At 40.2% G+C, this 27,500-nt stretch overlaps 1 protein-coding gene and 1 long non-coding RNA gene across 6 annotated transcripts in view; one reads left to right on the plus strand and one right to left on the minus strand.

The window, feature by feature from the left end:
- Positions 1–3,623: 3,623 nt before the first annotated feature.
- The window catches only part of LOC138021712 (DNA-binding protein RFX6-like), a 28,147-nt gene continuing 4,270 nt past the window's right edge, over positions 3,624–27,500 (minus strand). For 3 of the 5 annotated variants that reach the window (XM_068868677.1, XM_068868676.1, XM_068868675.1), the window contains 18 exons: positions 25,181–25,413; positions 24,090–24,183; positions 20,402–20,525; positions 20,002–20,063; positions 19,843–19,920; positions 18,803–18,830; positions 18,003–18,113; positions 17,015–17,092; positions 13,780–13,893; positions 11,719–11,768; positions 11,331–11,431; positions 11,149–11,207; positions 10,502–10,643; positions 9,733–9,827; positions 9,513–9,630; positions 8,934–9,053; positions 7,547–8,193; positions 3,624–6,923 (listed from right to left, as the gene is read on the minus strand). In XM_068868677.1, coding sequence (XP_068724778.1) covers positions 6,531–6,923; positions 7,547–8,193; positions 8,934–9,053; positions 9,513–9,630; positions 9,733–9,827; positions 10,502–10,643; positions 11,149–11,207; positions 11,331–11,431; positions 11,719–11,768; positions 13,780–13,893; positions 17,015–17,092; positions 18,003–18,113; positions 18,803–18,830; positions 19,843–19,920; positions 20,002–20,063; positions 20,402–20,525; positions 24,090–24,183; positions 25,181–25,352 — 2,586 coding nt within the window. In that variant the 5' untranslated portion in view covers positions 25,353–25,413 and the 3' untranslated portion in view covers positions 3,624–6,530. Of the gene's footprint in view, positions 6,924–7,546; positions 8,194–8,933; positions 9,054–9,512; positions 9,631–9,732; positions 9,828–10,501; positions 10,644–11,148; positions 11,208–11,330; positions 11,432–11,718; positions 11,769–13,779; positions 13,894–17,014; positions 17,093–18,002; positions 18,114–18,802; positions 18,831–19,842; positions 19,921–20,001; positions 20,064–20,401; positions 20,526–24,089; positions 24,184–24,325; positions 24,519–25,180; positions 25,414–25,500; positions 25,628–27,500 lie in introns of those variants that run through there. The other 2 variants (XM_068868679.1, XM_068868680.1) reach the window with 2 other exon arrangements.
- LOC138021716 (uncharacterized) overlaps positions 25,986–27,500 on the plus strand; it is a 2,383-nt gene continuing 868 nt past the window's right edge. The window contains exons 1-2 of the long non-coding RNA XR_011126427.1: positions 25,986–26,021; positions 27,379–27,500. This is a non-coding gene — a long non-coding RNA (uncharacterized lncRNA). The remainder of the gene's footprint in view (positions 26,022–27,378) is intronic.

A 27,500-nucleotide genomic window follows, 5' to 3' on the forward strand; every position in this document is an offset into this window, starting at 1 on the left:
GGAGAGATGTAGTGTTTTGAGACTTGTCAATCATTTATGTAAATGACTCACGCGGTCTAGCAGCTAGGACTTTTGTATGTTGTAGTCGTCATGTCTGTTTGGTAAATATACTGCTGTGTTCGGACAAGTGGTTTCAAGTGTTCATTTGACCGTAAACACCACAGTGACCACTTTTTCATCATTTCGGAAATGAGTAAAACAAGTTGTTTTAAATCTGGACATTTCATCAATATCTATATAATAAACAGAACATTACATGGCCGCTTTGGGGAGAGGAGTTTAATCAACTCATGGTGAAAGTATCTCTCACTCGTTCGCCTCGCGGGGTGTAGGTATGGCGCAGTGGTGAGAGCACTCGCCTCCCACCAATGTGGTTGATAATGTAAATTGGCCACCGTACAGAGATTCTAAAAGCTGACGTTTCGAGCGTTAGCCCTTCGTCAGAGCTCTGAAGAAGGGCTAACGCTCGAAACGTCAGCTTTTAGAATCTCTGTACAGTGGCCAATTTACATTATCAACTCCGTTGATAAAACCAAATTTTTGTATACTACTTCCCCACCGACGCAGCACCACAGTTTCTTTATAAACTACCCCCTTCTCCCACCAATGTGGCCCGGGTTCGATTCCTCGACTCGACGTCATATGTGGGTTGAGTTTGTTGGTTCTCACTCTGCACCAAGAGGTTTTCTCCGGGTACTCCGGTTTCCCCTCTCCTCAAAAACCAACATTTGACTTGATTTACGTTGATTGTTAATTTCACTTTACAGTGTCCCCAATTAGTGCTCCAGCGCTAAATCGACTAGACACTTCCTTTCCTTTCGCTCACTCGTGAGTGATACTTTCAGCACTCGAAGATAAAATTCCTATCCCCGCGCGGCCATGTAGTATCCTCTATTTGTATTCCGATTCATCTACATAAGAATTAGAAGAAAAGTGAGCGAAATCAGAAGTATTTGTTTATTTCCGGTGACCCATTTTGAATCACGAGCTGAATCGACTCGCTTTAGAATTGTGTGTGACATACGCATATGCGCTCGGCTGAAAACCCATTCGCACTGCAGGCAACCGCGGAAGGAACATTTCGCATGCCAGGACAATCGTCCACCTGTCGTCTCTAAGTGAAAAGATGACTAAAATACAACTGTGGCAGTGTCAAGACAAGTTAAACAGGAAACAATGAAGGGCGTAGTTTCTTAAGAAACTGTGGTGCTACGTCCGTGGGGAAGTAGTATACAAAAATTTGGCTTTATCAACGGAGTTGATAATGAAAATTGACCACCAAAGTTACAGAGATCCTAAAAGCTGACGTTTCGATCGTTAGCCCTTCGTCAGAGCGAATCGAGGAATTAGGCGTTGTATGTAGTTTTTTATTGGAGTAGGAGCTATGCTATTGGTGGTAACATGGCAACGTGAAAAATAGGATTACATTAGTTAAATGAAAAGCGTTCGTTAATACCGTGGGGTTAAGGGTGCCGATTTGGAAGATGAATTTTTGCTCCATATATTTGCGGCTTGCCGTCGTACCTAGATGTAGAGAAAGGCCGCAGATAGTCATGTGTTTTTTGGAGTGGTTAGGGAGATTAAAATGACGAGCGACTGGCTTAGATGTAACCTTGTCATTCTTCTCAACATCGTGAAGGTGTTCGCGGAATCGATCGACTAGTCGTCTACCTGTCTCGCCAATGTATAAATGACATTTGCTGAGGTACAAGTGAAACGATCGGTGATCTTAACAGATCGCCCAGATCCCGATATTTTGCTAGTGTTAAGAGTGAAAGGACAAGTTTTACATCGTGAGCGCGCGCATTTGAAAGTGCCGGGTTGCTCGTTAGTTTTGAGCGCGCTTCTAATTACGAAGGGCTAACGCTCGAAACGTCAGCTTTAAGAATCTCTGTACGGTGGCCAATTTACATTATCAACTCCGTTGATAAAACCAAATTTTTGTAAACGGGAAACAGCTCACTTCCGGTTGCAGCCCATTGCTCAAAAACGAAGAAGCTCCCTAATATTTTGGATGCACGCAGGTGATGAGCGAGGGTTGGCAGTGCTACGGAAGAGCCTAAGTAAAAAATCAGTGAAAGATTGAACACAGCGACACCATCATCAAAGAGTTAAGAGGTACCTCCTCATTCTTTTTCTTTCCTTTGATCTTCGCTGAAGTGTTTACAGGTGTAAAATAGTTACCTTAAATACTATTTTATGAAAGTGCGCAAAATACTACCAAACAAGGCGTTACTGTCTGGGCTCCATCAGTTGTTTCGGTACCGTTAGTTTTTGCTAACGTTTGACGGCTAATCCTTTTATAAGTTGTGATTAAATTAAAGTATACCTATACGTAACCGAAGAGAGAGAGAGAAGCACACCCAGTGCATTTTTCTTCAGGGAGACGTGGGTTCGAGTCCCGCTCAGGGCAAAAACCAATTTTTCGGATGAGTGTGTCGAAAGGTAAAATACACTGTGTGTGCTTCTCTCTCTCTTCAGTTACGCATACTATAGCCTTTCATTTGCCTCGAAATTTCTCACTTTCATAAGTATATCTATGTGTAGGAACAAGTGACATTCACAAGTGCACAAGCGCAGAAGCATTTTGATCATAAGTACCCCTTTTTGCCTTAACACCATGTGAACGCGTCTTCGCATGTTTGTTGTGCTTATGCGTGTATCCGGCCAGTCTCGTTCCCAGAGTCATCGCTCCCTTGACCAGCGATCGGGAAAAAGAGACTCCGGTCAAATAAAAAAAAAAAGCCATATTGGATTGACTGTCAGTAAAAGCGGTTTCATTTCCTGCCATTTTCAAATTTTAAACTTACAATCGTTATTTCTTCAGGACTTTTGTCTATACGAAGTCCATGCAAGATGATCTAGAAATATATCTTTTTACAACTTAGCAGTTTCATAATCTTTTCGTTTTTGAAAATGCAGCATTTTGAATTTCCGAATTGTCACTTTCGTGACATACTGAAATGTGCTTCGATTGAAATGTCTCTCGTTATTTTTGATTCTCGATCCGCAGTTTAAACGTTTCAAGTGTATTAGGATATGTGTAGTGTCTTGCAAGTGAAACGGAAGCGCTTTCATGGCAATGTGAACTCCAGATGTTTTTTGTTGATTTCTGACCGTCTCCCTTCAAGCACGCGCAGTTATTTCGGAACCAGTGTTTCTGGTTCCGGCTTTGGATTATTCTAGAGCCTGTCCTAGAACCGCCCACAACCGTTCCGCTGGACAAGGGTAACGGAGGCTCTGGGGACGAGAGCTACCAGTCCCTTCAAGGCTAGGTTGACGTAACGTTGATAGAGAATCCGAACTCGAAGAATCAACTCCCGCAAACTGCCTCTCAGATTTTTCCCGAGAGGCCCCAAGTCATCATCAAAAAGTAAATATCTTTAAAAGGAGCTAAGCTGTGAAAAACTGCATGGCTGAACAGTTTTCAAAAATCCCAACTCGTATCTATTTCTATTCTTCTTCAATTTTGCCCATCTCTGCCTTCAATGTTTTAAGTAGTTATTTGGCTAAATTTTGTGACATAGTCCCTTTCGAACAGTTTCTTTATCATTTTGCATCGCAGCGAGTTATTATCGAAGTCAACATTTCAGTTGACTCAGTGAATCAGGCCAAAATCAAAGTTCTGATCAATTGAAAGTTTATTATAAACAAGATATGTTTCTATTTCTCTCGTTACGTACAAACTGGAAATAGCATGGTTCATTAATTATTAGGTTTACTTTATCTCCTCGAATAGCAAACTGCTTGCAGCTATGCTGGAATACGATGATTAAAATGTCTACTTCGTACGTAAAAAACTGAACTAAGTAGACTCAAGCAAAGACGACGGCAAACACGACACGGTTTGTTGAAGTACCCGGCGTGTTTATAAAAGTGGACGATGCATCTATAGCTGGACTGGGAGAGGCGATGATCTTTGGAATGGAAGATTTCCTGTTGAACGCCTAACTTGTCGGATAGAATTTTCATACTGGAGGCGCATAATTGATTAATTTCGTCCGGACTGCAATTTAGAGTCATTTTAATCGCCGGTTGTCAAGACGGAAGAAATATATGACATATCACCTGTCTGGGACAAGCTTGAGCAAAACATTTTCCTCCGTCTCTCTGGTTTGTCTATAGTAGAGACGGGTACAAGACGACTGAAAGGATTTTTCGCTTTTGTGCGTCTTAAAAGACGCACTAAAGCTTGACTTAACAACACGTAGAAATCCACTTTAGTCCGTTTCAAATGTATAAATATTTCGTCTAGACTTAAAATGCGTCTCTTTTCCCTTTTTTGTACCAGACGAACTAAACAGACCCACGAAACATTTTTGCCCAAGTTCGTCCCAGACCCATTGTGCGTCTGCAGTCTAAAAACGGCTAATCAGTGTTTTAAGATTAAGAGAGACTTGCCAGTCAGCTGGAGGCGATGCATTCTTGCTCTTCATAAGTCAATGGAAAATCTATCATTAAACCTTATTTCGCTCAATTTAGTACTTGTCTTCCTCGATCACTGATCCTAACATGCACGAATTGAGGTGAACTCTAAATGATTGGTTTCATTGAGTTTGGGAAAACAGCAAATTTCAGCCCTACATTTGCGATTTTGCGCGAAAGCGAAGCGCATTTTCGGTATTCCTGATTTCGAACAGTCAGCATCGCACGATGGATGGCGTTAAACAATGCTGTTGCATCCTTCAGCCGGGACTTTTTCGGTCATTTACCGTACGTTGGCAGTTGTTTTGCAGCGGTAAACCGACTACGGTGTCTTGTGCGGTGCCGTCGTCGCTGCTTTAACTCCGTAAAGGGACTTGAAGATTTACGACGCGGCAAAATCAATAGCAATAGCAATAGCTTCTCATAGGCAAAAACAGGAACATTTCTTTCCCGCTGCCTGCATATCTGGAAGGTGGGATAACCGTCTCTCAAGTTCTCCAGAAACGAGAGCACACAACAGCAAATTTTGATTTTCTAACTTATTTTGAACAGAGTTCCCACCCATTCAGTTAGTGGGCAATTCGGCTAGTTTAAAAATCGTCGATTAGCAATGGTGACGTCATCGACGTTGCCGCCGTAGATCTTAAGGTCCGTAATATGTAACTTCATCACATATCGTTTTTAATTTTTACAAATGGGTATTAATTACAAAGGAGGTGATTAAAAATTATCTGTACTTATAACCTTTTGTTTGCAGAGAGAATTGTATCTTCTCAATTATATAATTTTTGTTATGAAATCTGATCACTAAATTTAAAAATATATTTCTGTATATTAATTAATCTCATGAAAACTGAAATGACACAAGAAAAGAAGTGATACTGATCGTAGGAATATGTATAAAAAAGTCTGAATATCAAACTCAAGCCTGGTTTTTTCCACAGAATTGCAGACGATCGCAGAGAATCGTAGATGGTAGATCACAAAACGTAACGGGATCACCTGCTAAGGATACTTACTTAACTTACTGAATTGATGGGAAAGACGGTTAATTACGGCCCGAGTTTCTTTTGTTCCTATTTATCACTCGATTGCAAAGAACAAGTGCTGCAAGTAAAACTTGAAAAAGCTATGTGCCGTAACTGACAGTATGAGAATTTAACTCTGGAACTTTTAGATTTAGCGGGCTGTACTATAGGGCTTGCTGAATTGGCCAATTGTCGCAGCAAATATTGTGATTATGCGACCATGTGGACCCACAGCAGACGAACAAGCGTGTACATTTTGGACGATTCCACTTACCGAATTGCAATGTGACACACTTCCCCGGGATCGTTTACGATTTATTCTATAACCCTCTGTGCAATCGTCTGCAAGTTACCGTGATCTGGTATCTTAAATAAGCGATCGTCTGCAAACATGTGGACTACAGCCTTTATAAGATAAGCATGCGTATTCTATACGTCTAAAACACCTTCACATGAAGGAATACTGGTGAATGATTACAATCGATATCAGATTCAGATTCATCCCCAACCTAGCTTTCATTTACTGTTGCAAATTGTTTTTCGATCTTACGGTTATTAAAGAAGTTTTTTCTTTCAAAATCAATGCCACAATGCGACAACTGAGGAAGCTTCACGTGGAGTCGCACATGGAGTCGAACACACTACCGAATGAATCTCATTCACCCCAGAATAAGCAATCAATTAGGACTTCATTGGCGGCTTCTTTTTGAGTTAACCTTGTCAAACTTCGTGGAAGTCTTTTCTTTTCTATGTATCGTTGGTGCGGAGTGATATTGTAAACGGTCCCAAGGGAGAGAGTAAAGAGAATAATAAAATATACATTCATCGGCATGAATTGCAAGGACAAAAGGAATGCGAGTAAGCGCAACCGAAAGAGAAAGTGTCTACGCTTGGATGTATGCAAAGCTCACTTGCTAAACGAACCGTCTGAAGAAAATTGAGAAAAGGCAAAAAGCAACGCTTAAATGAAAGACGAGAACATTATGTGAAGTACTATAATCATAGAGAATTGTAAAAATAATTTGTTTTTAGAATCTTTTTTTTACAGATATAAGAAAATACCTTCATGTCTAGTACTTATATGGCTGCTTCTGTAAGAAGCGAGTTTATGGAAGGAAGAATTCCTGGTTCATCGACGCAATCCATTTTTTCCAGCTCACAATCTCCATTGAACAACTTGTGAACAGTCATATTAATGTACTCATCATTTTCATCAGCATGTTCCCCTATCCCAACTGTTTCATCAATTATTCCACTTGCGTCAGTGTATCCTAGGTTACAGGACATCATGGGCACTTCTGCGCTAGTTGTCACGTGGTCAATATGGTTGCGTGACCCTTGATGCGTGACAGGCATACAGAAGCCCTGTGTTTGGTGAATGTACTGTGTGCTTGCCGTGCTCATCATTGTTTGGTAGGGTAATGGAGTGGATGGCCCGTTTTGGATGTAGTCTGGATTGCGATCAAAGGACTAAGAAAGTAAACACATACGGATATTAAGTAAAAGGTTGTCTGGAAAATTTTGAAATTTTCGCTTACACTTTTAAAGGTGGGACCCGTTTCTCGAAAGTCCCGAAACTTTACGGGCCATTTTCGGGGTGTCAAAATTTCCTTTGTATTTCAAGAACGGAGAGGATTTAAGTCGTCAAAGTTCAAAGTTATTTTTTCTTTTTGTTACCTTGAAAACACGTTAAAAGATCGGCTCTCAAAAATAAGCGGTTATAGCAGTTTCACAAATGGCTTTTCGGGACTTGCGAGAAACGGGCCCCTGGTCAGGTAAACCCGCGTAGCATGGATCAACACTGAACTGTAGAGAGAATAGGTGCAGTTAACAGTAGCAAAATCACAGCCTGAAAAGTTCAGACTTGAATGGGATTTGAAGCGATTACTTCTGCGTTACCGATGTAGAGCTCTACCAATGGGGTTATTTCGTATTGCCGCCGGGAGGTGGTCACTTTGTAATTTCATCATAAGCCGGTAGAAAATGGAGATATTTTAAGTGTGGAATATGTGAAAGTATATATTTCTTGATTCTTGTTTGAAATCTGCCTATAGAAGTTGAACAATACCCACATAAAATTGCATTGCACTTACGTTGTTTATGTAGGAGCTGCCGTTCGTCATCAGAGTCTGGTACCGAGTGGGCGCTACAAAGCCACCCAATCCACAGTTGTTGAAATGCTGCGCCACTAAGCTGTCAATCACATCAGATGAAGGGTTCAAGTCCCCATTGGTGGAATAACCCCATGCCTGCTGTTTCTTTTCCCCGAGGGCCGTGTACGTCACTTGAGAGAGGAGGTTGTTTCCAAGAACGTTTCTGGACAGCCCCGACGTGATGGCTGGGGAAACTGGAGGCGTAAGCAAGGGAGCTTGGGCCATACCATTGTGACCAGGAAAGAAGTTCTCCTTCGGAGATGGCATCACAAAAGCAGATGATTCTAGTGGCGTTGGAGGGAAGCCATTTATTGCCGAGGGTGAAAGCTGTTCGCTCATCACAGAGCATGCATTTAGCCGGTTTGTTGACAGTTTTTTGAGCCTTGGTTTCATGCCATTTGGGTGGTCACGAGACTTTGCCCGCTTAAGACGATTGGTTGGCTTAGAATTGGGCTCAGGCGCTACAATGTTCACTTTTGGAGGCATTTTACCGCCATTTAGAAGCACGCTGTTGGGAACAGTAAACTTTGTTTTTGTTACAACAGTCTGCACTCGAAGAGGAGAGTTATCTTTGTCAACTCCTTCCCCTGGTGAGCAAAAATCACAATGATATTAAAATCTACGAAATATGGAAGTGATCATCGCGCTTAGCTGGACAATATAAGCAATGGGCTATTTCCGAGTTGCTGTTTGTTTCGGTTTCGAAGTGAGTCTTGATGCTCAACTATTGTAAGGGAAATGAGTTGATTTGCATAAGAGAACGCACTTCATTTCCATTTGTATGGCTGTGCGTGCACCAGGACTCGCTTTGAAACTGAGGCATGCAGCAACTCGTAAATGGGCTATTGTCTCCTATAAACACCTGAAAATTTCAGATCAACTGGATTCGGATTCGAACCCAGTTGGGAGCATGTCAATTTGTTTAGATAAGTGCGACGATCACTTTTCCCTTTCGTCTACACATAACCTGCATTTCAAATATACAGTTCTTTCATTATTAAAATCCGCCAGTAAATCGGCTTTGTAACATGCTGATCATATGAATGAGCTAACCGCCGTACTATTTATGATTCAAAGACAAATCTCTTCATTCCCATCTCCCTCACACACGCAATCAAAGAAAAACAGTGGATTCTGTATAGTATGAAATAATGACTAGACCATTTGTGCTGCTAAATTTTGAATACATGACAATATCGGACTGAAATCGTATATACAGAAATTCACTGTCTCGATGTTGTCCTCGAGGCCTCCAGAAACTATAAGAAGCCCGGCGCTTTTATACCTCAAAGACGGAAGGGAATTCGCTCCTTCGTTAGTGGCTTACCCATTTTTAAATGCCGATCCAGCATTTCCTGTAACTTTTCTTCCGTTTCATTGCAGAATTTTGTTTCGATAACGAGTAACATGTATTCGTCAAGAAGCATCCTGATCAGGTGAAATGAACCTGTGTGACGATTAACAAAGGAAAGGTGAGCTGACAAATATCGCGAAAATGTAGGACATTTCCCGTAGAGTGGACAAACTCAACTTATTTTGTTTCCGAGATTAGATAAGAACAAGAAAACTAACCAATGACTCATTGGTTAGTTTTCTTGTTCTGATCTAACCCAAAATGGCTGCAAGACAGTTAGTATTCACATCACTCGCTGAATTTACGCTGGTGCCGGCCTTAGGAAGAGGAGAGGATTCTAACATATAGCTACAAGAGGGGAACTGAGACATTTGTGTTAAAATGGCTCGAAAGATACGAAATCAGTTTTAAAAACTGACTATAACATGAGAAAAGAAGGCACTATGTGTTCTAAGGGAACATATTTTTAATATTTGTACTTGATTTATTCACCGATACAGGTGTACCGTAATCTGGTTGAAAAATGATCGGTAGTTAAATTCTCAAACTAACCAAAGTAAGATGACGCGTTAAGAGTCAAATTATGCATAAGCCTCGCTCCCAAAAATGACCATTTCAAGAGGAATTCCTGGGCTCTAGTTTTGAACTCGTCACCAGCTTCCTCGCACGGCTGTTAAAGAAATGAGAAACGATTCGTAAACACATCAGAAAGAAAAGGCAAATACTCGTGACGAACGGAAATCAGGTGCAAATTATGCAAAAAACCACTCACCCTTATGATTTTCGTTTCAACAAGATTGTCCAACCATTCTACATAAGACTCTAATGGCGCTTGCTCTCGTAACAGCTCAAGAAAATCTTGAAGAACTAAAGATTAAAAATAAGTTAATCACGGCAATCAGTAATAACAACCTAAGGGGACGCATCCTACGGAACGGTTTTCACTGCAATAAAGCTTAGAGTGGGAAAGCGTGTGTCAGCGCTCGCAAAACGTTTAAATTGGCTGATAAAGTAGTTCATGAAGCCAATCATAATCACTTGCAATGAAAATACGGAAGCCAGGGCGAAATAACCACCGACAACACTTGAAAACAGCTCGATGTTGTTCATCAGTGATGAATGCATTCCTCATTGTCACGCCAGACACTGATGGGTGCACTGTTGCAAATTATAAAATAATTAGGATAGTACGCGCACTCTCATTGATCAATAGCTGTGTTTAGATGAGAGTATGGAAACACGGCTTTGACATCACAGGAATTTTGATTGGTTATATGCCGTCAGACGCGCGATTTGATTGGCTGGCAGGAAATATGAGCGTGTGTCAACAAAATCTGTTTCAATCAAGAATTCTCCTTCATCTGTTTCCTTCACTCGGGGAAGTTGGGAGATTTCTCGACAGTTATGCATATCCTTGACTGCGTCTCGGGTTTGCATAACTGTCTCGAATTCTCCCAACTTCCCCTGGTGTTTAGATGAGGCTATGGAAACACGGAAAACGTCCTCTATTGCTTAAATGGCAATATTGTAGCTTTCCTTACATTCTCTGTCGAATCCGTCATCATAGTCCTTCTCTGTCTTGGTTTGAGCGGGTAGCCTTCCACTGTTCACACTTTCAAGTTTCTCTAAATCTTTAACCATATGATCAACGATTTCTTGGTCAGCCAAAACGGGACGAGAGGTCTTCAACACAATTCAGAGTAATATTCTTATGTTAGATTCCTCTAAAAAGCTCTTTCAGCCGAGAAAGAGGCACATTACTTGAATGTCTCCTTGGGCGTCAATGCACTACAGAAAGAGGAAACGAAGAAAGAGGCTCCCCTGTGTATGGCTCTGTATCGATAATATGTTCATCAGTTCTGCTTTGGCAAAAAATACTAGTTATCTTCCGTTAAGAGCTGATATTGGTTCGGAAGATTGGAATAACTTGATACATGTATGGAAATCAGGGAGGTGAAAATGAACCCAGCTACCTTAAAGCCCCGCGCGCGCAGTTTGAAGATATAACTATAATAACGGCTAGCTTGAGGGGGAACGGAAAGGCAGTGCTCTGGAATCGAAATATCGTTCGAATAAAAGGAAAAATGACTTTCCATGGATTATCAGTGTGATTAAACATTTTAATGGAACGTCGATCAGCTTTTGTTAATTTGATTCAACGGCAATTTCGATCAAACGTAAACCTAACCTGTGCAAGATGAAGAAAGGATGTTTGTCTTCTCAATGATTGAACAAAACGTCTAACAGCTGAAGAGGAAAACGAACAAAAAAGTGTGAAAACTGACAAAACCTTTTCATGCATTTTTATACTATAAAATGAACATAGAAAGTTAGCTGCACGCAAAAACATTTAGAAGGAAGGTGTCTAACCTTGTATCTTCCCCATTTTTAGATACTCTGGCAGTTCAACAGTTGCTGCTAATACCCAGGACTCAAGTTGCCTTGCAAATGTCCTGATGTCGGCCAGCAGGCTGGAAAAGAAAAATATATAGCACTTGTTAATCGCAATACACAATGCTGGCGAAGAAATACATTACAATACAATACAATACAATACAATACAATAAATACTTAATTCACCGCTCCCTTCGCAGTTAACGAAACGACGGAACAGAACAGCAACAACAACTGTTAAGAATCCCAACTGGCCGAAGGCATACCAGTTGGCTATTTACAAGTGCAGCTGGGAAGTTGAACCAGGGACTACCAGGATCTAATTCAACGAGTGGTCAGAGCGGGTCTTAAATTTTTAACTCACCCTTCAGGGACATCTTGCATTGTTGAAGGAACTAAAACATCCATGAGAACCTGAAAGAAATTCAACAGAGACTTCAGGCGTTGTTGTACTGTGCAATTTTTCGTGCAACTTGTTTCGCAATGCTATTTCTTCAAACGTTGCCTCGTTTCGATGATCACATGAGGTTAAAGGAACGTTTTCATTGGCTGGTGCCGCAAACCGTTGCGACAGAATTAAGTTGCAGATGCAACACACTGTGCAATGCTTAAAAACCAGAAACCCATAAGGGTTGAAACGTGTAACGTGCGTTCACAGCTTCCGAATATTCAGTGCGATCTGATTGGTTGAATGTTTCAGTGCTAAGTACCATATTTGGAAACCCCTCGTTCTTGTTGTTCCAAATATGGTACTTAGCAAATTCAATATTCAGAAGCTTGTTTCCCAGCACACAAGGGGCCGTTACACGTTTTAACCCTTATGGGTTTCTGTAAAAACTCAATTCTACTTTCCGCAACGGTTTCTGCAACTTGTCTCGCAATGGCGTTGCGAGACAAGTTGCACGAAAAATTGCACAGTGTAACAGCGTCTTTAGTATCGCGTTGATCGAAATTTGGGTTTTTCAATTTCCAAAAATCAGTGAGTTTTTTTGTATCTTAAATCATTTATTGCCTCACGCTGTAGAGACAACTTAGAATAAGAAAATGTTTATGCTTCTCTGACAAGAGAGGCAACGTGGCTTTCGTTTGCTGTTTCACGTGAAGGCGATGAAGAGCCGGTATCTCTCTGCGTATCGCAAAACTTGTAAAGTGTCATTCTTATTTTCTTTGGGTTTACAACATTTAAGAAAGAAGGGCTATGACAGGGGCTTCGAATCACGGACTAGCCATCCTTCATCAGCATGAGTTTCTTGATTCCCTTGAGGGCCGATGATTTTTCAACCGTTTACTCGAGTTATCCACTCTCCTTAAAAACCTACTCGAATTGATATCTCAAGTGTTGCCAATTGGCGCCATACCCAAAAATTCATTGACGCTAAAGTTCATTTGTTATTGTCAGTCAGTTCTTTGGCAGTCGACGACGGTAGGGTCTTCAATAACTGTATATCGCACAGAATGCCGAGACGCATCCAGGACTTGGTTGCCCAGTGGCTAGACAATAAAGACCAGAAAAAGGCCGACGACGAATACACTTTTTAGAGATTACATGCTTCGTACTTGTGTTTCATTGTGGTTATCACATGGCTTTTGTAGATAAGACATCGGTGGAATAAATGAGACATTTTTCAAGAGTTACAAAGCGTGGATTTTTTTTTAGTCGTTTTCCTTCTCTGAATTTGGTCTACAGTCAACTCTCTCTAAGACGGACACCGTCGGGACCGGCCTCAGCTGTCTGTCCGTCTTAGAGAGGTGTCCTACTTATAGAGAGTCGACGTAAGATGACCCCAGGAATTTTAAGATAATAATGCTGAACCTGTGCACAGTGAATACGCGTCTGTTTAAAGTTTGTTTTAAGTTATTTACTTGAACGAAACCTACCTGTTTCAGATTACAATACAATTCGGTTGTCACCTCCAAGTTATTTTTCGGATGGGACAATGAATGATTTCATTTTAACTTGTACTGTATGTATTCCGGCGACAACTCAAGAGCTGTCAATTGAACGTCTGGTGTTAAAGAGTCACGTACAAGAATTTTTCTTCCCAAATCGTAATTTGCGGTCACATTCAGCACCTCACAAATGTCCGTTTACGATTTCAAAGTGTCCGTTGTCCGTCTTATGGAGGTGTCCGTCATATAGAGAGTTTGGCTATAGTAAAATGACTAAGAAACGGCCGGGACCAGCACCAGGTGTCCGTATTATAGAGGTGTCCGTTAAGAGAGAGTCGACTGTATTTTACAGAAAATATTGTACGAGAAAATATTTGGAAGTAGACTTTTCTCCCATTTAAATGTCCTTCTAAGGTTAAAAATGCGAGATATTTATATCTGACAGACTAAGGCGTTTAATCTTAATGTGTTCTGGGTATTTCTGTACCCTTCAAATTTAACTTGACACCAACCCTGGCTGCTCCCCTTGTAGTACCTTGTAAAGGATAGAATCACAGACACAAACAACATCGGCCATTACTTCTGTGTTCATCAGCGGTAACAGATGGTCAGGCATTCCTTGCCAAAAGTGGAGTAGAAAATTCTTGATCTAAAACAAGACGACAACCATGAATATTGAGCTAATTAAACCATCAACTCCCAGTTGTTTCGACGGATGTAACCCATGCTAAAACAGCAGGCAACCAATCACGTTTTCCTTCGACGCTTTTTCAAAACGAAGCAGTCCAGGGGCCCATTTCTCGAAAGTCCCGAACACTTTTCGGACCCGAAAAGCCATTTGTGAAACTGCCAACCGCTTGTTTGGGAAAGCCGATCTTTTAACACGTTTTCAAGGTAACAAAAAGCAAAATGACTGTGAAGTTTGACAACTTAAAGCCTCTCGGTTCTTGAGATACAAAGGAAATTGTCACACCCGAAAATGACCCGTAGAGTTTCGGGACTTTCGAGAAACGGGCCCCAGGAATGTTCCTAATTAGATGCACGCGGATTTCAATAGGCGTCACAAAGTGTCCCCCAAATGCTGCTCCTTTATTCGAGTGCCGGTGTACTCATAGGTAGCCCAAGCTCGATATATGAGCAGCTCTTTATATGATGACCTTTGCATTGTTACGTGACTCGAGCGATTTGCATATTTATAAGGATTTGAATGGGGAAAATAACGATTGTTTCTGTGACGTATGAAAATGTAGCGATTTAAATAAAAATCGTCTTACCTTACTTTAGTTGAGTGTTTTCTTCCCTCCCGTGTGGTCTATGAGCCGATTTACGGCCATTCCTGTTAGTTTTAGAGGAACCGGTTTGCTTCCTCTATATACACTTCCCAAGGTTGGGTACTCTCACGAAGCAGTCGATCCGATCCGCCGAAGGAAAACGGCCGTAAATTCTCTCCAGCAGCTCCAGTCGCCTCAAAATTCCGGGTAGAGCACGGACGATAGTTAAGTTTTCCTTCCGTGTTCTTTGCTTGGCGTCAAATCTTCACAGAGGCCGATAAAACGTCGGCAATCTCTGAAAACTTTCCCGTTTTAAGCCATCGAAAGGCTTTGTTAAAACTTCGCGTACTCCAAATCTCCACTTACAATTCAAAATCCCCAACTTCGCTGCCATTGGTCAATGGTAACAATGGTGACAAGTAAGCGTTTGCGTGGGCCGGGTACGACGGTATTGATTTTATAGAGGGAGTAAACCAGTTCCTCTAAAACTAACAGGAATGGCCGTAAATCAGCTCAAAGACCACACAGGAGGGAAAAAGACACTCAACTAAAATAAGGTAAAGGCCCGTGCAAACGCTCGCAACAACACGCAACATTGTTGGGCCCAACAATGTTGTCCCTTGTTGCGCGATGTTAGCCGATGTGTGCAAACGCTCGCAACAAGTCACAACATGTTGGGTCTTTACATGAGAATACAAAGGACTCTGGGACGTTTACCATCTCCGACGCCATATTGATTTCTTGTTCGCATGTATTTGTGTGTGAATACCTGGCATGTAGTGTGCGTGCACCGGCGCAACATTGTTGGATGTGCTGTGCAAACGAACGCAACATTGTTGGACCACGCTTCGATGACCGCGAAACAATAGAAATGTTGGCACTCGTTGGCTCTGAAGTTTGACCAGTTACAAACTTCATCCAACAACTTCCAACAAGTCGCAACAACACGCAACGACACACAACATGGTGTGCAAACGCTCGCAACATGTTGGGCCCAACAATGTTGCGAGCGTTTGCACGGGCCTTAAGACGATTTTTATTTAAATCGCTACATTTTCATACGTCACAGAAACAATCGTTATTTTCCCCATACAAATCCTTATAAATATGCAAATCGCTCGAGTCACGTAACAATGCAAAGGTCATCATATAAAGAGCTGCTCATATATCGAGCTTGGGCTACCTAAGGTGTACTATGATGAAAAAAATCAAATATTTTTTTTCTTTTGGATTTCAAAACTATGTTAACTAAACACCAAGTGACCCAAGTTTTAAGCCTTAATGGAAAAAAGACACTTGTTTATTTTAACTGGAATTTTTCTATTTAGTAGTCACCATTACTTAATCATGTTTTGCATACATAATAAACTGCGTTTACACACTGAATTTTTAAGCTATTGAGTAAAGGACGTCACTTTTCCCTGGGTCCAACCTCCTGAGGTCCAGTCGGTCAGTCGTCATAACCTTAAAATTACGCTAACCTTTATCCTAGCCTTATTGTTAGAAATATGTAGGAAATGCTTAGACTTAAAGGAGCACTTCGTGTTGGACAGCAAAATCGGCCTTGCATCTAATCATGCACTGGACAAAAGAGCAGTCTTTTATGGCTCTGAGTTTTCTCGTTGGGCTGAAATTTGCGTTTCTCCAAAAATAAAAAAAGGTATTTCATTTAAGATGATTTCCTGCCTGAGCAGCTTCTCAAAGGAGAGAATAAAAGAAATTTCATGCTCTTATAACAAGTAGTAGCTTGTCCTTTGGTGTTTAACGTTTTACGAAAATTCGATGCAAAACCTCTCTATTTTCTTTTTGTTCTCCATGTTCCTTAACACCCCAGGAGGATCACTTCACTGCTAAAAGAAGTCTCTTTTCTATTTGCGAGAAATGAATGAAGGGGGTAGTTTCTAAAGAAACTGTGGTGCTGCGTCGGTGGGGAAGTAGCATACAAAAATTTTGGCTGACGAAGGGATAACGCTCGAAACGTCAGCTTTTAGAATCTCTGTACGGTGGCCAATTTACATTATCAACTCCGTTGATAAAACCAAAATCTTTTCTATTTGCGTTCGTTGGAGTGACGAGTGCGGGAAAAGAGACCTCTGCCATGAGTCCAAACTCAATTTGATTCAACAACCGATCAACGGCACTGTTCAAACCGCATGCTCCATGACATGTTTGCTGATTGTGACTTGAGCCTGCTGTGTCCCATGCATGAATTCCTTTACAATAATTCCGCTGTTGTTAAGTGAGCCCACACAACATCAAGTATCACGTGAAAATTCGGTCGCTAAGCAACTGCCGCGCATGCTCAACACAGTGAGTTTTGACCCTTGGCGGAGGTCTCTTTTTCCATGGTACTCTTCAGCCTTGCGAACGCAAAGAAAAGAGCCCGATCTGCTGACAGGGAAGAGGACCATCAATTCGTACCGATATAAGATATCACACCGATTTCTCGTAAACACCCAAAAACACAGATACGATAAAGCTAAAGTCGTAAAGATTTACCTCATCAAAGTTCGCGTTGATAGCAGTATCCAAAATACACTGGCAGTGAGTTTTGTACATCACAACAAACGTCTCCACCTATTGACAAACCAATATTCCACTTTAATTATTCGTTTACCGTAAGCAATGCCAACTGACTTGCTCCATGGACCGATTGCAATCAAGATAAATGGTTTTAAAACCTAAGACGAAACACAACGCCGTAATCGAAGCCGGCGTCGACCAATACGGTCGCAAGACGCATAATTTGTCTGGACGAACTATCCAGTTTAACGCGTCAAAGTAGATACTTCGTCCAGACGCATAATGCGTCCTGTGCTCATCTTTATAATAGACGAGTTAGCAGCCAGTGGTCTTCTTCGAGTTGGATTCAGACACAGTTGTGTTCATATAAAACGTTGTCTTTAATGCACAACCCCCAAGGATTTAAATCTCATCGAGTATGAAAATGAAAGAAAGGAAAAAAAGTCTGTGGTCGTCAAACGCTCAGGGTGGCTTATTTGCCTCTTGAACACATCTCTAAAAGAGGGCAGAAAGACGGCTTTGGTGTTTATGTTACATAATCATGCTGACATGATGTCGACATGATGTCAGAAAAATAAACTGGATTGAAAAGGCTATTTCCGAATTCTCTTCACCCTTCTTAAAGCGAATTAAACTGCGAAGTCTTTTTGTTTACATTTCAATGGAAAGTAAAACTTATTGCCATAATAAAAATAACACACTGAAACAAAGTCTGAAAAGGATCTTTATGAGATCTCGTAAATGGCTTATTTGTATTGTCCCAATGAACCAATAAAGATAATGAGCAACAAGACAAATGAATTATATAGTACTTCATTTTGGCCACCATTTAACAATAATAATAATAATAATAATAATAATAATATGGAAAAATATTGTGGAAAAATCTGTGTAAGTTCCGTGTCTTTCTACTTTCGAAATAAAAGTGTCCACAGGTCAAATTCAACTGGGCTTCGGAGCTCACCATTTCCAGTAAAATCTTAGGCGGCAATTCCAGTAATCTTGGGTTTGGAAAATCGGGTAATAAGGTGCCAGTTTTGGAGCTGAGAGAGTATTTCCGAGCAGAAAATGAACCCTGTGGGTGGAGAAAGAAAAGAGCTAAAATCAACGATATCGGACGAGCTTAGAAATCATAAAAAGAAGTGAAACAACATTGAATGGCCGGTGCAATTACATATGTGGAGCTAATCATTTGAAAGTATGGGTTGAGGGTTTGAAGTGGCCTTTTGCCATTTTCCCCCCTTAGTCTACCAAAAATGGTGATAAACACGTTCAGGTGTTCTTTTTAAATCGTTGTTTGTTTTTTTGGTCTTGAGCCAAAAACGTCTACAAATCTTGTGAAAACAATAAGTTGCGAGAAACTTTGTGGGCTGTGGTTCAGGGCTCGTAATTGGGACGGGAGTTACCGGTGCCATTTTGACACGCGTAAAATTGCTTTCAAGTCTTTTTCAGACAACTGATATAGTCGATAAGGTAAACAAAGTCATTTTGGATCCTCATGATGTAAGCCAAACCTCGGGTGAGCCGAAAACACGCTATAGACAAGAAAAGTGCAGCTATCTGATTTCTTTTTATTCCAAAACGTGAGGAGCGAAAGACGAGTGAAAAACGACATATAAATTATCACTTGTGACGAGAGAACTAACTGATGTTCTTTTTTTCATTGGGTGAGTCTAGTAATTCCTTGTCGAGGGCAACATCGAAGGATATAAAGTAATATAAAGAGCACTATTTTCTTGCAACTGGCCTTAAGGCTTAGCTCACCTCATTCTTGATTGATGAACCAGAAAATCTGTTCAAGAAAATTGTAAAGTCAAACAACACGACGACCAATTCTTGTTATCTTGACTAAAATTACATGTTTTTTTAATAGTACTTCGCATGCGGAAGAAAAGCTCAGGCTTGGAAGTGGAGTTTTCGCCTGAAGGATCTGTAAAAATCACTGCCCCGCCTTTCCTTACATCAGGTCAGAGAAAAAACAAGAAGACGTATCTTTATTTGATAAAGTCTTTTATTATTTTCTCTGATTGCGGTACGAGCTAAGACATGTATATGGGCATTCAAAGTTCAAACGGCCATGTCACATGAGTTGTACCACTTCCACGTGCGCGTTGCATGCCAACGTCCTTGCGCGAACACGCTGTGGGTTTTTCCTCCGCAATTTCAATAGCAAATGCATATCAAACAAATTGCCATCTTAAATTGACCGAAGGCAAACGCGCCGTTGACATTAGCGACATCTTCACCTTCTTAAATGACTTCTAAGAAAGCTGACTTCACACGTTCCGGACTTGTGTACATAAATACTCTTAAATAATGTTTTCAATTTCTGAGTGATTTTTTATTATCTCTGTCCAAGTCAATTAGTTCCACCTCGAAATTGATCCTTAAATTTGTTTCCTTTGGACGCAACTTCAGTTCAAAGGAATAAGCGGCAAAGAATATTTTACCTGGATGTGAATGAGTAACCTCTTCTAATCTCATCAGTGAATCCCTGGCAACACTACAGATGTGTTTGATGCGAATGGAAGCTTATTCGTAGTTATAGACTTTGACGCATTTTACAAACTTTGCTGTCTTTACTTTATTAATCATCTGGATTCATATTTCGTGACACCCGTTTATTTAGGTATACTATCGGTAACTCGATGGAAAACGAGACAACTCCCTTTGTGTCTTCAACAAACACTGCCTTTTCTTCCTTGGGGGGCACTTAATTACAGGGCAGAAAAATGAAAAACCACTACAATACCGTTAAAACACCAAAAAAAAAAAAAATGCGTGGAGATAATTATCTTCCTCACCTTGTTAACCCTTTTCCTGAATACACAGAATGATAATAAGCAGAGGATTCTTTTATTCCAATGCCATAATAGTGATATCTGAAAGATATGTTGCTGTCAGTGTATTAAGCAAAGTTTGTGTTTGTCATTGTTCAAGTCCATTAGCAATTACAGGCTTACTTCGAATGGCCTCGAGTTCCAAGTCTTCTTGTTGTAAGTTGAGGAAATTTCAGTCGGATTGTCTGAAGATTTAAAAGTTCAAGTACAGTTAACGAAACGTGCAGTGGTGACTTTCTAAAAGTGAAAAGGGTTACTTTTCAGCACACTGACTTCGAACGTAAATAACCATCGATGTAACTTGGAAAAATACAAAGGGAAGGTTGATCTCTTTTTAATAGCCATCGCTGTAACTTGGAAAAATACAAAGGAAAGGTTGATTTCTTACACTTGGAGGAGAGTAAATTGCGAAAAAATGACTGAGAATGGATACCGATTAATCACGAGAACGATTGGCACGGCGCATGCGTTGTAGATTCAGAGAAGACGTCAGCAATTTTTTGTTGCGGATAAATGAAATTACCTTTCCAAATGTAGCTGCACATGCTGCATCGACGTTGTGCCTTCGGCAAAAATCCAGATAGTGAGCGTACAAAATGCAACGCGGAAGGCAAACACCATCACACATTACATAATTCTCCTCCAGCCTGTAAAGATACATATAGCTCAAGTAAAACTTCAATGAATTTTTTAAGGTCAAAATTGTCATACAAACTCATCTCAACATCTGGGACATCTCAACATCTTTAAATAGATTAGTTTTCAGGGAAATACAGATTTGGTGGACGGGGAATAGACCCCTTTAGGAGACATCATTTTATCAGTGATTGCACGATACATTCAACGAATGAAACCGAATTCTCGCTCTCTTCTCTTTTCTGTGGAGTTTACATTCAGGTGCACAAAAATTTATCTCAGGCTGGAATAGAATACGTATATACGAACCTAGAATTTAACATCGCTTAATGTTAATAAAAATGTTTTTTTTTCTGTACATGTTTTTTCAGAGGCGTTTTTCAAAGTTTTGTTCGTCTACAATAAAACAGTTCCATGTGAGAATTTCATTTCCTATCCTTGCCCACCAAACGAACCAATCCTTAACAACTGATATAGTATTTACAGTATAGCGCATTCTCGTATACATAAAGTTATGATTAAATACGCTCCACACGTTTTGGGGGATTTTAATTCAGCGGAGCGGTTCTGGGTATGTCAGGGAACTTTGATAACAGCGCTGAGTTTTATAGTTGTATGTTTCAGCAGCCAGTTGGATTCTCAGGTGTTCCTAGAACAGCACGTTTGACGGACCTCAGTGGCAAGAATCTTTCCTCCTGCCCTTCTCGAAAAGTGTGTGTAGAGACTCCCAAGTGTTGCGAGACGGAGTTTTCAGTTTAATTATAAAATGATACGGTCAAAAGAAAAAACAAATCGAGGATCATGTTGGTTTTTCACTGTGTTATTGCAACTGGAGTTCAAATTTCAGACACTCAAAATGATTACTACAAGACAAGTTCGAAGTTCGGAGACCATTTTATTGTCATTCATATCGAGATTACTTTAGCCGAATCGCTGCCTCACATCTTCTATTTTCAAACGGTCACTTGCAGGGCCTGGGTTACCTGGGTTAACATACGCTGGCCGGCAGACCCTGAAACAGTACCGGAGAGTCCGTTTGATTTCTCATATCGAACTATGGCCAGTTTCGAAGCACTCTAAATTGTCTATGGACATATATAAGCAGTTTCAAAAATATTTTTGTCTTCTGAAAATTTCGTTTCTAAGTCCATGCCTCTGTTGACTCAACGGTTGTTTGCATTTTGTTCCACTTTTCATATTACTGTTAGCATTAAGTCTCGCCTAGATATGCTACCCAATCCATTGTGCATACGATAAACATTCAAAGGGCAATGTCATTATTTATTTAAAAGATACACGGGCCCTTACAGATTATCCAAAGATGTCTCGGCGGTTCATATGATGTCTCGTTGAGCCATAGAATGTCTTTCAGTTTAGTTTCATTAACTCTGTAAATGAGTTTAGGGGTGTGAAAGAAATCTGTATGTGAACTTGGAATATTGTTATGTACATGCTTGTATTAAAAAGGTAACTAATAAAAAAAAAACGTTTTGTAAACTTAAATGATATGTGGTTAGTGGTCGTTTTCCGACCCATTCATTTACCGAGCATGATGTGTCCCCAGTATAAAGGAGTTTCTCGATCAGTGCAGGAGAGTTGTCTGAAAAATGTCCAGTCTTACATAATCCCTATTATGTAAACGCGTCTCTTTAATGTTCCGCTTACCGGTGGGGCAAGTTGATTTAAAACCCACAGAGTCTTTTCATAACTAGTTAGAAGTCTGTGCCTTTGTAAGGACATCCACAAGAAATCAGCCTTCAAATACCTGGAGACAATTCGTTAATGAACTGTAGGTCAAACTATCTTACAAAATCTGGCCGGCCTCACTTTTTGAAACAACGTACCAAGATACTGATCGCAAGTTAAAAAGGAAGTTGTATAAGTTAGGCTTCCGTGATACGTCAAAATAGGTTACCTCTAGGGAAAACCCAATGAAGAAAGAATAACTCTACCCCCTTCAATACGATCCCGACATAAAAAATTCCGAGTCAGTGCTATATTTGCAGTTTATTACTTTTCACACTTATCTTTTAAGACGAGAAAGAAAAGTGTGTTTGCGCCAGAATAAGTCCCAATTAAATGAAGACATATTAGGATTCTCCTCTTCGGTGAGAATTAATGCAAGTTGAGCTGGGATGGAGAATTCATTTACGGGGAAAAAAACCGTAAAGTCGGACTAATGACAATTAATCTCAGAATTTACCGCATATTAAGTCCATCCAAGGGGCAACACAGTTTCCGGAATCAAAGAAAGCATACTCTGCGACAAAGCGCCGGATAAGAGCAGTGACAAACTACAGCATACTTGCACAAAAGCATCAAACTTATATTTAGTTTTGTTGTTGAGTTCTTGAAGAAGGCTGATTTCAAAATTAAACTCACCATGTATTTACAAAAGAAGACTGACACAGTTTTTAGTTTCAAAATCAGTAAAGGATGTTCCGTTGACTGCAGTAAGAAATCCCGTTAAAAGAAGATCTTAGAATCCCTCAGAAAAAGAAAAAACTGACCGAATATACGAGGCTGTGTCGCTTAAAGATTCATTATTCTCCTTGGAAGCGACTTCTTAGTTTTTAAATTTCAATTCATACACATATTACAAGACGATGAAGCTGTATAAAATACCGGGAGCATTTTTCACGGGTGAAACCTTCTGAAGATACCAATAAGATCAATATAGTATGTACAGTAAATTAAGGCAATTGTTAAAGAACGTAACACCATGTAAGTGATCCCGCATCCGTTTAAAGATTGTTTACATTACGACTTACATGTTGTTAAGTAAAGCAAAAATTCATTTATTTTGCGCTTGATAGACAAGCGTTGACGTAGTGACAGTTTACAGAGCTTAACGTTTACCTAATGACCAAAATAGCATCGCCAAGAGTATCCTTAATTTTGAGCAAGCTAATTACTTACACTGGCCGGTCTCTTATAATGATTTCGAAAATCGCCCTTTTCCGAGTAAAACACTTGAGGGAGCGTTTCTCGCAATTTTTTGTTGTCCATTTTCCGACCAGTCGTACATTTTTTAGGGAAAGGCTTTAAGTACTTGAAAATACCTGTTTAAGGTGATTGCGAGGATATTCCTGATGTAAATTTGATTTCCTCGAAACAAATGAGATTTTTTATAGAATATGAGGGTTTCCATCACAAAGCATTTACCTGGGCCACGATTTCAATGACATGCTTGAAGGTAATTTTAAGAACGATTTTGCTACACCAAAAAGCGAGGGACGAGGAAAGATGGATTAAAATGACCTGCAAGAGTTCATATGGAAACAGCTTCTGAAGATTAGTCAAGAATGGTAGCCAAGATTAGTAAAAGATTAGAGCACGTTCTATGGAGAATAGTCAGTCATTACAATTGCGCATCTCAGTTCGTGTAGCAGACTACTGACAAAAGGTGTGGTTTTTAATTTCCGAGTTTAACACGTTTCACGCTTTAATGCTAATAATATGAAAGAAAGTGGCTTGAAGAGTGCACATCAGAAACTAGTCAAGGCGAAAATCGCCGGTAATTCAGTGATTAGGCGGAATAAAACCGAAGGAAAATGGCGCAAGACTCCTCTTACCAGTTCAGGGTTTCCGTGAGCTGCTCTTTCTTGCTCTTTGAAACAGATGAATTTCCATTTTTCGACTTGTTTTCCCTCATAATGAACTCAACTCCTGCCAAAAAAAAAGACAGCCAACCTGCTTGAGTTAACAAACTTCATAGCCCTCTTTTTGCGCAAGCGTCGTCACTTCAACATTTTTTTACATTGCTAATGTTGTCGTGTTTGTAAAGGAAATGAGAAAAACTTACGCCTACTTTTTGAACAACCTTGCTCATTTAGTAGAAGATATATCTTAAAAACAATCGCGGTGGTATAATTCGCAGACAATGATAGGTCGTTATCGGTAAAACCCCTCAATTATGACAGTTAATCCTTCGTACTAAATGCTAAATTTCAATTGCATCGTGTTGCAATTTCTTTCACATTTAACCTCCACGCGCGGCTCGTACTCTGGCAAATGAATCGGACTGGCTGCTTTTGTTTTCTCGCAAGTTTACTTTGTGGCAACAATGATCCTGTGCTGGTCATGTTGTTTGCGAGTCTAAAATTTGGAAACTGACAACGCTGCATTAATAATCAAGCGGTGACCGCCTCAGACCTTGCGTGCTAAAGTGTATTTGAGCCAGCGGGCTTTTTTCTCTAGAGAGCAATTATGAACAATTACAAAGATTATGTACGGCTCAAAAAGCTTTTATTGAGGTTAGAACTTAGAGCTAATGGCTGTAATAAATCGTAGGCATCCAGGAAAACGAGTCTGCGTTTCTTGTGTTGTCTTGCGATTGCGATGAAGAGTGACGCACGTTAGTGGAGTACAACAACTCGTTTCGTTTTCGTTCGTTTAATCGTAAGTTACCAGAAAGAACTTAAATGTTTGGAGAATGTTGGAGCATGATGTGGGGCCTTCATGAGCCCTTTACTTTTTTCAAAGCTTTTTCAAGTAAAATTGCTCCACGAAAGTTTGGAAAAAAAAAAACAACAAAAAAGAATGTCTACAGTAAGAGAAGGGAGCTGGCTTGTGGTTGCTATTGTTCTTCGCCAACTGAAGTCTATAAACACGGGCGCGACTCCAACTAGTTACAGTACAGAGATAAATATGTCAAAAAACATACCGTCATCCGGTTCATCATATTCTTCAAGCAGTTTCTTGCTGTGAACGGCTTTCTTCGACTTCAGTTTATATTTTTTCATTCGAGTGATAGGATCTTTCTTCATGCAATCGCCCGTTGCAAGCTTAGTGGACGGATGATCTAACAGGCGACTTTTCTTCCTTGTGCTGGGCATATTTATTTGTTTGCTGTGATTTGAATTCTACCCTTGCGGGTCTCTTGGCCTCCTGTAAATACTAGATGAAAAAAAATAATACATTTTTGCACACGCTGCAAAGCTAACAACGATGTCAAGAATTGGGACGAGTGGTGCGAATACCCACCAGAGGTAAATATCACTGGTGAATAATTTGAACGAAAGCATCTTGAGTCATCAACACGGTGAATAATTTAAATTAGTGTGCCACTCGCACAAAAGACTTGTTATTGGAGTTTGACACTTAGTCAATCGCTTCATAAATTATTAACAATCTGGAAGGCAAAGAAAGTGAATTGATTACGTCATTAGTATCACGACCCACGCAGTTTTCGGTTAATTAAATAATTATCCATATCTCTTTCTCTCGTTTTCCATCGACCAATCAGCTCACTTGTACTAATTGAACTCTTTCCTCGCATGACAAAAGGATATTTGTCTCCATGACAACTGGGGTCGAAACAAAGAGAGTTGAATAACTTTGGTTTTCATCTTTGATGCTACTGTAAATACTTTCAACCCCGTCTTTTGTTTTTGCGTCGGCTGTGGTCACAAATTTATTGTGCAACGGACTTCTTATTGAGCGACAAGTAGAAAAAAGTGTATCGGTTTGGAACAAAAGCATTTCCTTTCCTTCATCGTTAATGCGTAAGTTCAGAAACTTGAAAGCAGTTTTTTGACCTTTCAAGACTCCACACATTCCACTTCCCTTTAAGTTGCTTAAATTAAAAGTTATTTTATTGTTAAGTTCCGCTGTTACATTAATCCTTGTTAAGCCGTTTAAACGCTGCCAATGAAATTCGCGGTAATGACCCTTAATGAAGCTTCAGCGTGGAGTGATTCCGTGAGAAAAGATTATGGTTGTTGTCATCAGAGAGACATTTACAAAAGGTCTTAAGATCCTTAGCAAAATTTTTCCAGTTAAGGCTCAATGCCCCAAAAACCACCAAGAATTCAAACATGACATACGCGACGTAAGCACGTCATTTTCCCGCCGGTTGACGTACTCTGCGGCGGCAGCCATGGCGGTGACGAACAAAAACTTGCATCTCTACCGAAGCAGCAGAAGAAATAACCCGAAAAAGTCTCACGACAAGCGCATATTACAAAGAGAGAGACACCTCTGTCCATGTTGTGATTTTAAGCAGTATACGTCACAACTATCTCTTGTTTGACATCCTCAATAAAAATATAAACTCGTTAATGACAGTTAACTGCTGAATAATCTTCTTCTTCTTTGGTATTTTGGGAAATTCGTGCGATTTATTGTTTTTGTCTGTTGGGGTTTTTTTTTCATTTAGAAAAATTCCCCTGGAGGATTTTTGGGTTATTGTACAATCCTTACATTTGTACAACTCGCCGACTGATGTAGCAGTCACAGCTTGATAATAGAAGTGCGTCACAGATAGCCTTAAACAAAGTTCCTCGCTAGCAAAAAGACAAAACATGTTACGTTTGGTCTTTATTCCTGAGATATTGCCTACACCGTTTTCCTTGTTTCCGAAAATTGTTTATGTATACTGTCATTGTCATTTGGGGCTGCAGATATTTTCCTAAGAACAAGGATCGCAGTAAAAAGCAAAAGACGATGATGGAGCGACACAATCATTGCATGCGACATCGGTAATATCACGCCACCGTTAAGATCGAACCGAGAATGACCCCATAATGCCCTTCGAAGCACTTCAGATCAAAATGGCCGCTGTCTGATGTCGGGAGCATTTTTGAATTAATTACTAACCAATGCACGTAGAACAGGAAGGTTTAATTGAAGACCGTAGTGAAAACTGTGCATTTCAACTGCATTCTACAATTTGAAGTTTGAATCGAATAAGGTTTCGTTAGTTGGCGATTTGCCGATTTTACTCATAGCCAGCTGTTACACTGCTGTTCATAAAAATATGGATACGTGACCAGTAAATAAATTATCGAAATTGTTGACGTAATTGAAGTTAACAAGTTTACTTATTTTTTTGCTTTCGGTCATGCTTCATTGAAATAACAGCAAGTCGTTTGTGACGAAATTTGCAGATGGCAACTGGCAGAGTAAAGCGAGAACGTTATGTCAAGGATAACCGGATCGAGGTGTTGTTTATCTTCCATGGAGTAAAAAGGAGTGATTAAAAG

This window comes from Montipora capricornis, chromosome 10 (assembly GCF_036669925.1).
Source record: "Montipora capricornis isolate CH-2021 chromosome 10, ASM3666992v2, whole genome shotgun sequence".
NCBI classification, from domain to species: Eukaryota; Metazoa; Cnidaria; class Anthozoa; order Scleractinia; family Acroporidae; genus Montipora; species Montipora capricornis.